At 40.5% G+C, this 14,956-nt stretch overlaps 1 protein-coding gene across 3 annotated transcripts in view; it reads right to left on the reverse strand.

Annotated features, from left to right (window-relative positions):
• myo5aa (myosin VAa) overlaps positions 1-14,956 on the reverse strand; it is a 56,509-nt gene that overhangs the window by 4,545 nt on the left and 37,008 nt on the right. For 2 of the 3 annotated variants that reach the window (XM_081605009.1, XM_081605008.1), the window contains exons 25-38: positions 13,786-13,899; positions 13,529-13,663; positions 12,706-12,762; positions 12,376-12,603; positions 10,630-10,730; positions 6,249-6,447; positions 4,985-5,050; positions 4,585-4,678; positions 4,146-4,295; positions 3,803-3,957; positions 3,593-3,682; positions 2,206-2,356; positions 297-579; positions 38-212 (exon numbers count right to left, since the gene is read on the reverse strand). In XM_081605009.1, coding sequence (XP_081461135.1) covers positions 38-212; positions 297-579; positions 2,206-2,356; positions 3,593-3,682; positions 3,803-3,957; positions 4,146-4,295; positions 4,585-4,678; positions 4,985-5,050; positions 6,249-6,447; positions 10,630-10,730; positions 12,376-12,603; positions 12,706-12,762; positions 13,529-13,663; positions 13,786-13,899 — 1,998 coding nt within the window. The remainder of the gene's footprint in view (positions 1-37; positions 213-296; positions 580-2,205; positions 2,357-3,592; positions 3,683-3,802; positions 3,958-4,145; positions 4,296-4,584; positions 4,679-4,984; positions 5,051-6,248; positions 6,448-10,629; positions 10,731-12,375; positions 12,604-12,705; positions 12,763-13,528; positions 13,664-13,785; positions 13,900-14,956) is intronic. The other variant, XM_081605010.1, reaches the window with a different exon arrangement.

Raw genomic sequence — 14,956 nt, forward strand, 5'->3', positions numbered from 1 at the left:
GGCTCGAGTTTTCTTTCGGATGTTGCTGAGGGCGCACCTGAGCGGTGGTGAGGGCGTGGCACATGGAGCAGATGGCCTCGGCGTCTTCTTCATTCTTCTTCTTCACTTGCAGCAGCTGGGCGGCCTGGATGAGAGGCTCCAGGGTCTCTTTGGCTCCACAGTTCATCAGCCCTTTGTCTCTGAGCCACTCCTCCAGCTGGCTCACATTATACCTGCACACATCCGGCGTTAACTGCAGGCTCTCACAGTAAAAACACAAAAACATCTCGAACTCAGCAGCTGGCTGCAGCTCCTACCTGATCTGCATGCCTTTGCTCCAGGAGCACATGTCCTTGCGCAGCAGCAGGTTGTTGAGCGTGACGGCTCCGATGATGTAGAAGAGCTGCTTCACCACCTGCTTGATGAGCTCGGGGTCGGTGCCGTGCTGGCACATGGTGGAGTGGAAGGCGCTGAGCTGCCGCAGGATGGAGTCCAGGGTGTAGGTGCCCTCGTCGGCGATGCTGGATGTCCGCTTGCGGAGACCCGTGGGCTTCACTCCGGACACGCCCTGGATGGTCTCGTGCTCCAACATCCCAGACACTGCAAGGAGAAAACACAGTGAAACGGCGCCGTGCTGAAGCACCCAAACACACGTAAACTTCTGCATAAACACTCAATCAAGGATTTCTGATCTAGTTTCTAGTGCAAATCCCTTAGTTCACTTGAAATAAGAGAAAACTAACTTGCAAGTAACTTTTCAACAAGAAATATAAAATAGTTTTAAGTCAATTCCTAATACTGATCCCAGTGAGTGAAATAATCTGCCAGCTGAACTAGTGCCAAATCATCATACAACCCACTTTATTGTGACAACATAAGCTCATATATAGCTTTATCTCTCTTAACCCTCTGATGCATAACTGGGTCCTTTTTGACCCGGTGAGGTCATTTTTTTTTGCAATATCTTTGTAATGAAAAGTTTTTGTCACTTCATATTCCAGGTATTCCTCAAGAAACATGTTACTCATATCATGCAATTCAAATTTTGAATTTACCTTTTATACATTTTAAGAAATATCATGTTTCATATCACTACCCCATTCTTCCGTGAGTGGGTCCAAAATGACCCGCATTCATTTCCTATGGAATTTAATGGGAATCTTTGTTTCTTACCAACTGTGACTCTCAGGAAAACATTTTTTTGTGAACCAAACACACTGAGACATAAGTGTCACCCCTGAATAATATTATTTTACATAGCAAGAACTCCTAAATATAAGTATTATCTTTATGTTTTATCTCACAAATGTGTTTGTGTGTCAATCATGAGTACTGTGACAGCGTTATTGTCACGAATCAACATATTAGCCTTCTTCATAGTTAGTTAATACTAGTTATCTAACCAACTAGCTAACATTACCACCTATACTTTATTGTGCATCTTTATTATTTGTGTGTGCATGTCTATGTGTGTGTCTGACATCCTGGATGAGAAAACCAAGAGAGAATGTGTTGAATGACATGCAAAACCTGTTGATTAATGTGTTCAAGGTTCTTTCTTTTATCATCTCAATAAATAAAATCAAAATTCATAGCTATAGAAATAAATGCATAAATAAATGAGCCAGAAAAGTAGAGTGTCTTCTCTGGGTTGGGGGGTGTGTCCTGCCCCAGGTGGAGGAGTTCAAGTATCTCAGGATCTTGCTCACCAATGAGGGAAAAATGGAGCAGGAGATCCACAGGCGGATTGGTGCAGCGTATTCCGTGAAGCGGGCGCTGTACCGATCTGTCGTAGCGAAGGGAGAGCTGAACCAAAAAGCGAAGCTCTTGATTTACCGGTTGATCTACGTTCCTACCCTCATCTATGGTCATGAGCTTTGGGTCATGTCCGAAAGAACGAGGTCACGGATACAAGCGGCACCCTACAGTTTTCCCTGTAGGGTGTCTGGGCTCTCCCTTAGAGATAGGGTGAGAAGGTCAGATATCCAGGAGGGACTCAGAGTAGAGCTGCTGCTCCTTCATGGCGAGAGGAGCCAGTTGAGGTGACTCGGCATCTGGTCAGGATGCCTCCTGGACGCCTCTCTGGTGAGGTGTTCCAGGCATGTCCCACCGGGACGTCCCATGTCCCACTTGCATATTATTTCACTTATAATGTTGGAAAAATGTCTTGTTATAAGTTAAATAATCTTCCAATTTGGTGTTTTGAGGCGTTGTGCCTCCACTCACCTATCATTGGCTGCAGGATGTTCTCCATGCATTTAACCAGCTGCTGGTAGATCTGGATGGCCAGGTCACTGATCACCTGTCTGTACTCTGCCAGGTCGAAGTTGGACAGGCAGTGCTCATTCTGCCTGGATGTATTGTGCTTCATGAAGGCCTGGGGCAAAACCAAAACAAAAACACTGAAATATCTGCCTTAAAATAGAACAAACTTTTCAATATCAGGTCAGTGAGGGCAAAATTACAGCAGATCTGCACACATGAAAAGTCACTTTTGATAAACATTTGCAACTTTGGTAGTAGTATGCAAACACGGCGCTAAAGCCGAGTGAATTTCCAGCTAACTTGAGCGATGGGGTAACAGTAGCATGACGGCTATTTGCATCTCGCTGTACTTATTTTCTTTACTCCGTATCTCTGCTTGATGTTTTTTCATCTAAAACAAAAAAATAATGAGTCACAGAAACGATCCCATAAACATTCTTATCTGTGTGGAAGGAGAACAAATCTACCCAGACAAAATGGAGCACAAATTGTTTTATATTCAGTGGGGGGAAAAAGCATTTATTATAAGAGTTTGACCACAATAAAAAAAATTTCATTAATTACGCATATCAAAAATTACATAATTTTTGATATGCCATTTTTTAAAATAAAATGTAAGTTGATTATTTTTCTTAAAATGGTCATTTTTCAATTTCCAAACGAATGAAAATGATCTCAAAAACAGTGTTTCTGCAGGTTTCACCAATTCAAATTTAAGACTTTTAAAAGACCTTTTTAAAATCAGTATGAATGAAATTTAAGACCTGTATCACAACAGACATGTATAAAAGAAATTAATTGTAACAGAAATCTACCAAGAGCTAGGATGAACATCATCCAGACAGCTGGCAGTGATCTTGCACTAACCCATGGCAGACATTAAAAAAAGGCTACCCAGCTAGCTAGCAAGGTTGTATTAGCAGCTAGTTATCAATAGCCGCATGCCACAATGAAGATGTTTTACATAGCAGAAAAAGTCCAGCCAGAAAAAAGGAAACTACATGGAATATGTGAGATTAAATAAGTATGCCCCAACAAATTTAAGACTTGTAATTCACAAATTTAAGGCCAACCTGTTGTTTTTAAATGAATTCAAGACATTTTAAGACCTTAATTTTAGACACATGAAATGAATGCCCCGTTAAGTCTAAATCTGCCAGGTGTATGAATAACTTTGAACTGTAGCTCTGCTAGCATTAGTGCTAGCCTCTTATGCAGCTCTGATGATTATCAGACATTCAATTCATTTTCACTTCTCCCTCGTGTGTGAAGACGACAAGGATAAAGAGGCTAATATTTAGCAAACTGTATTTTCTTTTTTGTTGGTGTTTAGGTGTGTTGGTGTCACCTCATCTCCACTGTATTGTTTCAGACAGTGCAGGAAGCGGCAGGTGTTGGCCAGCCAGAACGAGACGGTCTCAAAATCATCACCTCGTTTCTAAGAGCAGCAGAAGAAGAAGAAGAAGAAGAAAGCCATCAGCATCAATAGATCTTTTCTCACCAGCCTCCGTCACTCAGCCTGATTCTTCTCTGCAGAACTTCCATTACGTAAATGCACCTTGAGGATTTTCTTGATGCTGTTGATGGTCGACGTGAGCAGAGTCCGAACTTTCTGATCGTCGTTGACGTAGTCTGCATGTCTCAGACACATGAACAGGATGTAGGCTGGCAGACCTGGGATCAGATTCACTGCTACGCCGCGAGGCTTCAGCTCTGGAAGGCCGAAAGGACAATTTCAGATTTCTCACTTCATAAAGATCCCAATATTATCCGTCATCTCAGTTTTATTTTATTTTTTTGTTTTTTTGAGAAATGGCTACATAAAAGAGCTTGTGAATTACTTTTTTCCTTAAAGGTCGTTAGAAAACCTGAACTTCTTTATATAAAATGGCCGTTCTTACCCAGAATGAGATTCTTAACCAGCTTCATCTCATCCTCCTTCTTGTACTCCAGCATTCCCTGGAAGTCTTTCTCCCTGCGGGGGATGTTGACCGGGTGAATGGGCTCCTCCACCATCTGTCCCGGAGACGTCTGTCCCTCGGCTTGACCCGCTGGGAAACAGGTTCAGGACACACTTAGCTTCATATCTACAACACCTTAGTTTTTTACTCCATTTTCTTTTTAAATTTTATTTAGTTTTATTTGTTAGGGTTGTATTTTTGGGGAAAATCCTCAGTTTTCTACATTAGTTTTTATTATTTTCAGTTATAGTTTGTCTTTTTTTTTTTTTGCAGTAGGAGTTACGCACCAGTTGCTGACTGAAAAAAAAAAAAAGGTTGTGTGTAACAAAATTCCAGAAAACTATCCCGGTTTTCAGAAAGTGCAGTGAACGTGCCGTACCCCCCATCTCTCCGATCCTCTTGGAGTAAACCTTCAGCTGCTTCTTCAGCTTCCGGATGGTTCTGTCCTGCTTCTCCAGCTGCTCCATCAGATCCTGGAACAGACGCAGGGAATGAGAGCAGAGCATAGTCAGGCCTACAAATGCTGCCCTCTAGTGGTGGGTATGAAAGAAAGACATGAAATACAAACAGAAGGTGCAGCAGGCCATTTCAAGTTGGAATTAGAGCAGCGGTGCTGATTATTGCTTCAGAGGAAGAAAAGACTGTGGGACTTTCTAGTGGTTAGAGGAGAAGAAGTACGCTAAGGCAGAGTGATCGCTCAGAACACACCTATCTCAGTTAATGCTCACGCACGCACGCATGCGAGCACACACACACACACACACAAAGCCTCTACATACAACCATCCGCCGTAATATGATGACTCGAGCCTCTCTGGACGCTGTGGGGTCGTCGGCCATGAGTTCCTGTCAGGTGACAACATCCACACAGTCGTCGTTTCGCTTTCATTCATGTGTGGCTCAAAATGAAAACAGTCATGATGCATTGCAGGGACACACAGTTAATGCAAGTCAAAGTGTTGTTGTAACTGGAAGAAAATAAGAGCAAGATCCTCACTTCCAAGATTATTTGCTAAATGAGACAAAGACTGCAACTAACCATCATTTTAGTTATGCAGTTCTATAGATTTTATAGATTTCTCTTTTAATCTTTTTAAATTCGGAAACGGAAAACGTACTGGGGGTGTCCCGATATCGATATTGGAAATCAGTTCGATATCGGCCAAAAGAACAAGTATCGCCCCAGCTTTTCTATCCAGCAGCGCATGTAAGCAAACCCATTGGTTAATAATACATGGCTCAATTGTTCTCACAGCCATTGTTGTTGACTATTGTTCTCCGTTTTTGGTAATTTCACTAGATCAAGCATTTTCTAACTTTTAACACAATACAATAAGTAATAAAAGTAGGTATGTTTCATGCAGATATCAGTATCAGTCAATAATCAAAGCTGCGATATCAGCATTGTATCAGAAGTGAAAATGTATCGGGACACCCTGAATAAATATCAACACCATTCATCATGTGAAAAGCTCAGCCCTTTCTGCTTGACTTATCGATACCATGCAGGGCTGATCTATTGATTATGTTTTGGATTAACTGATTAATAATTGGACAGCAAAAGGTGCCTAATAGGAGGGTTTTTGTTCGTTTTTTTTCTGTACAGAATTTGAACCAGGTGAAGCTAAAGTTATGCCACTTGAGTTCTGGGTAGAACGTATTTAACAAAGGTTCGATTTTTTGTAATATTAAGTACAAAGTATCGGTTGTTGGTACATTTTTGGATTAATTATTGTTCTGAGTGTTATCTCAGTAAATGGATGAATGTATACCCTAGTTAATTAATCGATCACTAAATTATTTGGCTATTATTTCAATAATTGATTAATCACAATCAATCCAATTAATCGTTTCAGCCCTAGATGAGATTCCTTCCCTCCCTGAACCACCGATTTGATAAAGTTTTAAGGCGACGCCTCGTCTGATAGCTGGACTCTAATTTTCAGCAGACTGGCCCTTCACTCTGCATGTTTTTCTCCAAGTATCTTTTCAGCTGGATGTGTGTTTGCTGCTCCTCTGTGTGTGACAGTATGTCGGAGCGTACCAGGTTCTCGTTGGTGAGCCGGGTGATCTCGTGCTGCAGGCTGGCTTCGATCCGGGCCTCGGGAGGCAGCTGCAGGTTCTGGGCCAGCAGCTGCTGCTGTCGGTTGTTCTCCTCCTTCACGTTCTGCAGCTCGCCGCGCAGCGACTCCACCTCGCTGTCGTACGTCCTACGCTGGGCCTGCAGCTGCTGCTCCAGTAACCTGGGGAGAAACAAAACAATGTTAGAAAAAAAACAACAAAACGAACGAGGGGCGTTTCAGCAGGGCGCGCTGATGCAGGCCGGCAGCAGCATGCTGTGCAGAGATTCAGACTTCTACTCAAGAACTATAGAGACCAACAGAGGTAATCTGAAGAAAACACTCCTAAGATAATTTGTAGAAGTTTATTTTACAGCTGATCTGGAGGATAAGAGAACATTTTTTAGCAGGGCTGCAGGGTCTGCTGTGCAAAAGAACATGCATGAGCAGGACGGATCAAACAGCAGCACATCTCAACCTGAACTGACTTATGGTTTACCGAAACACTTCAGCAAAGCAGCATATATGCAGCAAAAAGATGAAAAGAGAAGCTTAGAAACCAAAGACTTTCTTTCGAATATTATCTTCACGCAGTCCAGCATCTGAGCCAGAAGTTGTTATACAGGTACGTCTCCAAACATTACAATACAGCGACAAAATTCTACATTTCTTGTCACTTCTTTCAGAAACTCACAATAAACAAATTCATTACACAGAGTGAAATATTTTGAGACTTTATGTCTTACAATTTATTGAATGTCACTTTCCTTTTGAGTTTTTATCACAATTAGGAAAAAAAAGGCTTGAAAAATTTCACTCTGCGTAATGAATCTACATGAGTTTTATTTCTGAAATTAACCCAATATTGACATTTTCCAGGATTGAATTTTTTTTGAAGATGTACCTGCAGTGTAAAAGCTCAAACTTCCTGTTAAAGATCTACAGGTTAGGATTAGTAATGGAACAATCTTGGAAACCAGCAGCAAAGAAAGACAAAGAAATCCAACCAAAGTCTTCAATAAATAATCATGGCACCACATCTTTGATTGGAAATATCATCTGAAGTTCAAGAAACAATGATGAGTGAAGCATTTAAGTTTAATATGAAAGGAAACACAGAGAGGAAACGGTGAAGAGACCCAGAAGAAGACATCTCCTTCTGGGCCTAAAGCCAAACACATGACGCCCTGAAGCGGCCATGTGTTGGAGCCTCAGCGCCACCTGGTGGTCTCCTTTAAGCCCTGACTGACCAGCCACAGTTCCCCATCCTCATTCAGCCTGTGGAGGTCTGGAGCTGCAGATCTGACCCACACAGAGACATGAAGGACCCAGTGAGGGACAGCAAAACAACATGGAGGACATCATACGATGGATGATTACACATCGACATCCAGCCTGAGCTGTCGGTCCAAAATACTTATACACCGAATTAATATCGTAACATTTGGTATGAGTGGACTACAGAAAAATGAAGCATTTAAACTTTAAATTAATTTATTCTTTGCTCAGAATTAGTCCGGAATGTTTTCGATCAATAGTCTGCTATTTTTATCTGATCTTATGCATTCTGCAGTGAGGAATGGCATTTATCGTATTATTTATAATTTATCGTGATATATTTCTTCTCATGACAGAGAATTATAATTTATTGTTCTCAAGGTAATTTAAAAACTGTATTTTTGGGATTATTAGCTTTACTATTTTCTCCACTATTGGCTCAGTGAGCGCACCAATAAATTTGAATAAATGCAGTTACTGTGTGCAGTTTTAGAGATATGAATCACACTTGTTCCTGTGACTGGTGTTTAAAGAAGAGTATTACAAATGGGAATGTCATAGACCCACAAACACATCTGTGTTTGTGGGTCTATGAACGCTGCGACACACAGTCACACTATTACCTCAAAAAGTAATAACTAGTTCTTATCATTTTCATCATCATCACAATAACTCATCAAAATATCGTGATAAAGCTTTAAATCCATGTTTGCTCTGCATTGTTGGACATTTTCATGGCTGCAGAGAGCGATCAGAAAAAACCATGAGCCACAAAGGAAGTGGATAAATGAGAGAAGCAGAACGGTAAAGAGATGCACAGTGAAACGTAGAGGAAGCTTTGGAGGTTTTACGCTGCATTTCTGCTCTACTGATCCTGGAAACATTTCAGATAAAAGACTGAGTTTCTTCATTTTAGCTAAAGCACAGAACCACATTCATTTCTAATCAAATCTATGGATCATAAACACGTCAATTGATGTCTTCTTCTCAACATCTCTTGGAAAATGCGCAACAAAGTAAAAAATTCAAACACATTTAGAAAATCAGTGTGGATGCAGAAATTTTGGTCTAGACTGAGAAAAATGAGAAAAGCATTTTTAAGTCATTGTAAACAAATCTTGTTTTTAGGTCTTATTGGATGTTTCTTATTCCAATAGTAGTTAATAAAATGTCTTTATTTTCCAGTCGTACTGAGGCGTTCAAAGAGCTTGTGCAACAGAGGTTTTCACAATCTCTTTTCTCTACTGCAAATGAGGCAGTTTGTTTGTTTTTACCTTTCCACCACATTTAAACTTCAGTTGATATCCTAATATTGGGTCATTATGATACTAACATTTTTAACTGATGCAGATACCAAGATATGTACTCGATACTTGATACGATTTTTTGAAGGCACAGGTTTATTTCTAGTTAAGGGCAAGAAATATGATTAATTTTATGGTAATATTTTATCCTCCTTAATTAGGGAAAAAATAAATAAGTAGGACAGAATTCAATCTACATTAACAAAAAAAACTAATCTAAAAATATCACTTCCCTGTTTTGCAAAACAGTAGACATGACGACTCTTTTTAAATGTTAAACACTTGTAATAAGTGCAGTTTTATTTTTCTTATGTGATCATTTTGCCTCATTCTTTTTTCTGGCCACTGATGCATCATCATCCTTTATGCTTCTATTCATCCGTCCGGCTGCTGCTAAAACAAAGCAGCTATGGACAACAAAACTGCTCCAGTTTAAGAATGAAATGGTGCTCACACAGAAAGCAATGGATTTTTTTCATATCAATTAATTATTATTTAGCATATGTAGAACTACAACTTTTAAAATTGTACCCTGCATAATTATATTTACTCTCTTTTAAAACTAATGACGGGTTGTATGTTTTTCAGCTTAAACTAAAATGAGACTAAAATGTGCTGTTTTGAAAACTTCCTTAACATTTTACGGAGCAGAATCAATAAGAAAGAGAGAAAATGAGAAGAAATAATTAATTTCATGCTCTATGTTGAAGAACTCATTCTTATATCAGCACCACAGTCAGTGTGTTAGTCAGAACTAAAGGTCGTCTCCACTTTGTCCCAACCATCTGCATGCTTCGGTCCATTCTGCATTAAATGATGGAGATCTTCAAGAAAGCTCCTCTTATAATCTGAGTCAGAGCCTCCTGCTCTCATTCATTCAAGATGTTAGATCACATGCTGGAGGGCCAGAAAATGCCATGTGACTCTCTAAAACGCAGCCGTCTGAAACCAGCCGCTTTCGGCTTCGGTCGTTGGGAACTTTGTCACTTTCCCCACCGACAGAGCGGCCATGCATGCTCAGATCCACGATGCGTGAGCCGCCTCTGCTCAGTTACCTCAGCCTACTCAGGAGGTCACTGACTTCCAGCGCTGGACGCCCTGATCTGGGGGATCTGGGCAGGACATACAGCCGCACACTGGTTTCTCACACACAACTTTCAATAATTTATAACAGAGGCACGTGTTAAAGGGGCAGTATCATGCACTTCCCAGGCACATAGTATAGTTTTATAGCACAATCAACTAACTGTGTTAACTTCAATTGTTATAAAAATACATCAAATATGACTTAAAAGAAATGTAACGCCTTGAAATTGGGCCTCTGTCTCTTTAAAAGCTTCTGCTTGTTATGAAACTTTCAGGAAGTCGTCAGAACATGGATCCTCTATTAACCCTTTATCAATGTTTTACCAGTGTTGCACTGAGAAGTAGCTCCTATAATGATCTCAGCAGATGTGCAGTTCCACCAGGTGTTTGCTGCTAATTGCTGCTGGCTAGTCTGAAGGAGCTGAGTGGGGAAGGGCTGCTCTATAATGGGACAGTTTGGGAACTGTGTCTCGAAGGCGGGGCTTGGTCCACCCAGGTGTTTTGCACAGCTGAACGGCTACCTTGGGAGATTCTAGGATTCCTTAAACATGCATGAAAGAAATAAGGCAACACTCCAGGTGTGTTTTTAATGAGGAAATAACATAATAACACGATGTAACAAGTTGATTTTACATATTACTGCCCCTTTAAAAACAAAGAGGCGAGATTTAAGGGAAGCTTAGCTTAGCTGCGTTACCTGTTGGTGTCTTTGAGTCCCACGTAGGCTTGCTTCAACTCGTCGGCGTCTTTCAGTTTGTTCACATCCTGAGCAAACACCGAAGGCTCCGTCATGGTTTCCTGGAAGAGAGGAGAATCGGAGGAGTCGTCGTCAAAACGAGACAGAACATTAAAGTGTTCACAACACGTCAAAACACTCAGACGTCTTGATTGCAAAAAGAGACTGCCGTGAAATGATCAGATACACCCACGATGCAGCGGTGAGAAAAACAAAAAAACAAGATGGCTGCCTTGGATGAATTAACATCACTCTGAGCTATGTGTAAAAAAAAACAAAAAGTACAGATTTTTAAATCTCAAGTCTTCGAAAGCAAAAATTTGGGCTGGACTTTAGAAATAAATCCACCTGACCCAGACAGATGCCTCCAGTGTTTACAGCTGCAGCAGTTCTAGTTTAGGCTAAGCTAAAGGCTCGTAGCACAACGAACAGATCAGGTAGAGCCAGGAAAAAAATAAAGTCACAAAAGTAAGTCATGAATGACTGAATGCATCAACTGTACCTTCTCATCCTGTGGAAAAGCATGAATGGAGGAGAGAAGGTGGAGACAGAGAATTAGACACACAGCTGGGACAGAGAGGATCTCAGCAACACAAGCTGCGTTTCCACTGACCGTAAAATTGCTCAAACTGGAAATACTAGAATAAAAAAATAAATACATTTTTCAACTAAAACTTGACGAGGTTTTTGTTTCGTTTTTTTTTTTTTCTTTCAAAAGTTGGTAATTGGCTAATGGAAACACTTGTTTTCGCATCACGCCAGTTTGTATCCAGCAGTAGCAAAGTGATCATTTGTCACAGCATCGCACAGTTCATCAAAAACTGAGTTTGTCATTCTAAAGTGTGGAATCTGTAGCGGTTCTGTAAAATCACTAACTACAGACTCTCTAAAACGCAGCATTTAAAGGTAGCTGCTCCAAAATATAAGCCAGTGTTTCTCAACCCTGGTCCTCACTGCCCCCCTGCTCTGCATGTTTTAGATGTGCCTCTATTCCAGAACAGACGATTCAAATGATTGCATGACCATCAAGTACTGGAGAAACCTGTTAATCACCCAGAGATACAATTCAGGTGTGTGGCAGAAGAGAAATACCTAAAACATGCAGGACAGGGGGGCGGTGAGGACCAGGGCTGAGAAACACTGGTATAAGGGGTGTGTTGTTCATAAACACCAACTCCTCTTTTAATGACGAGCACCAAGTGTTTACATCCATCAACAGCAATTTTAACGACTTATTACTCATGTGTGATGTCCATCGCATTTCTTTTTTAATTAATTATGTTTTTTTTTTTTTTTGCCTTAGCAGAATATTAAGTTTTGCTCACATTTGTAATGGAAACGCAGCTACAGGTCGTACAGCAGCAGACATTCAGAAAACCGTTTGTCTTTTAAAACTGTTTTTTCAAAGTGTTGGCCACCAGGGGGCGCTAGGTTTGGGAACCCACGTTGTAAAAGACAAACGGCAGCTGCTCAGATGTGTTCTGTCCGTTTGACACGGAAACATGGAAATGACACCAGATCACAGAAGAAGAAACATGTTTTGGTGCGTCTCACTACAAACAGAAAACATGATGAGGTGAATGAAAAACAGAGACGGCATCCATCATCCACCTACGTTCAGCTTTACAACGGCACCGTTTTCCTTTCAGATGTTCACAGTAGGGGGCTAATTGGCTTCATTTCCGCAAAAAATTTCCCCATCCTCACCTTGTGGTGCAAGGCCTCCTTCTGGCTGACCAGCTGGGACCGTAGGATCAACACCTCCTCCTTGCGGACCTCCAGCTCCTCACAGGAAGCGTTGAGCTGGTCCAGGAGCACCTTGTAGGCGGGTGAGCCCGGCGCGCCGGCGCCTGCGGCCGCGCCACCCAGCAGACTCTGCCTCATCTCAGCCAAGTCGTGCCTCAGCTTCTTGTTCTCCGACTCCAGCTCCTGACGCTGAGAGGCGAGCGGGATCGGAGCGCCGCGGTTAGTCAGAGTCACATCGCAGAGAGCTGCTGTGCGTGTGTGTGTGAGGAACGGTCCTGATCCTCCGCTTACCTTCAGGGACTCGTACTCCAGCTCTGCTCCGCGAGCCTTCCTGAACTGTGCATCATCCTGAAACACACATAAAAAAAACTGATAAATAGATATAATGGACTCAGACACATGATTATATGACCATATATACATAAATACACAGACACATGAGGTAGGATAAATCAGAAGGTTTTTGTTTTAAGTAATTTTATGCAAAAAGTACAACTTTCTCAACCACACTTTTTCCTTCCACTTAACATTCCATTGAAAAGTTTGGATACATCTTTATGTGAACAGCCAACCTTGAATAGAAAAGCCAAACAGAGTCACCTTCTTCAATGAAGACACAAACATAAAACCCAATGTTTTATATGGAGAAAACAAAATTCTTTTTTTCCTTTTCTCCATATATTTTTTTACTGGTCTGGTCTGTCCACCTCTATAAATGTGAAGTTGTAACGTGAAGTGCTTTGGAGTCCTCTGACTTGTTAAAGTGCTTTACAAGTGCAGGTCGTTTGGTAACAATTGTCTTTTTCTGATTGCGTCAGTCATAATGTAACATTTAAACTAAACAACCTACATTGTTATTACTGTATTGTTTTTACATCTAAAATAAAAGATTTCCCAAATAAAGTCTATTGTTACCACTAATCGTATAAAAACTTTGCTCACCAAAGTTCAAACGTTGAACATTTTCACAGAGTTTGTTATCAAAAACAATCAAAATGATCACAAACACTTAAAACATATCACTCTGTCTGTAACGGACTTCTACATGAGTTTCACTTTTTGAAATGATTTTTCTCTAAAAAACAAAATGCAGGTATCATCAGGGTCTTCCTACCCTGGCTCTAGCCCGCTGGAACTGCTCCTCTCTGTTCTCCAGCTCGTTGCGCAGCGACTGCTTCTCCTGCTCCAGCTCCGTAACGCGTTTCTGCAGCTTCAGGGTCAGCGAGGTGTCCATTCCCCGCGTCACGTCCTGAGTGACAAACATACGCAACAACAATTACAAACAGTAAAACCACGTACGCCACACGTTTTGGAGCATGAGCAGACGTCTGCTTTGTCTTTCTTAACACGAGTTGCCGTCAGGCGCCTTACTTCGCCGACGCGGGAACCGTCTTCTAATTCGGCGTACTCCGAGTTGTACGTGTACTCCGACTCGTTGCTGCTGTGGGTGGAGTCTGTTCTCCTGTGGCCCGGTTTGGAGACGTTCTGAACACACGAGAACGGATGATTCTTTAACTTAAAAAAACAAAACAACAATCCTTTTATGTCTGATACTTTACAAAACACTTATTCTTCAGGTTTCTTTTGTGCTTTCTTGGCTGTAGCAGCGTTTTTTATTACTGAGGAACAAACTAAAGACCATGAACTCTAAAAATGTCCCTCCATCAAATGAAGCATTTTAGAAAATATTTTCTCTACGAGCGAGGGAATTAATCTGACTGTAACTTTCATAAAGAATAAATAAAATCAGATGAAACCAACAGAGGAAACAAACATGGAAGAAGGAAAATAAGAAACCAATACACAAAAGCAAAAAATCCAAATAACACGAGACTTTTGGTACTTTTCATAAACTCAATTTAAAAAAGTGGGGAATATTTTTGACGTTTCCAACAACAAAAATTCTCAATACATTTCCAGTTTAACAGATTTTACATAGTTTACACTTTTGCTCCTACATACGAGGTTTTCCCATTATAGCAAATTTAAATGAAATGTAAAATAAAGAACATGATGAGACGTAAGGCTGCAACTAATGATTATTTTAGTAATCAATTACTGTGACGATTAAATGATTAATCAGATAAATCAAAGCTTATTTAGTGCAAATATTATAACTGCGTGGAAAATGCAAATAATTCAATTCCTTTATTAAGGAAGAAAAATATTTTATTGGCTAAAATGGAATAATGTAGCATTTATTTAGTGAATGCTCAATTATTTGTAGCAAATTATTCATCTGCAGCTGAAATATATTTCCAACATCAACATGTGAAAAGCTCAGCTTGACGTATTCATACAGAGCAGGGCTGATCTGTTGCTTATATTTTGCATTTATTGATTAATAATTTAACTGCTTCATATGATTTTTTTCACAGAATGTAAACCAGATGAAACTAAAACTGTGACGCTTTCATCTTAAATGTAAAACGCATACATATATTTGTACAATTCTGACTTAATTACGGCTCTGAATATGTTGTTCCTTCAGCAAACTGGAGTCTAGTTTACAATTAATCGATTACTAAATTAGTCAATCGTT

The sequence above is a fragment of the Poecilia reticulata genome, chromosome 3, assembly GCF_904066995.2.
Source record: "Poecilia reticulata chromosome 3, P_reticulata-male-v2, whole genome shotgun sequence".
NCBI classification, from domain to species: Eukaryota; Metazoa; Chordata; class Actinopteri; order Cyprinodontiformes; family Poeciliidae; genus Poecilia; species Poecilia reticulata.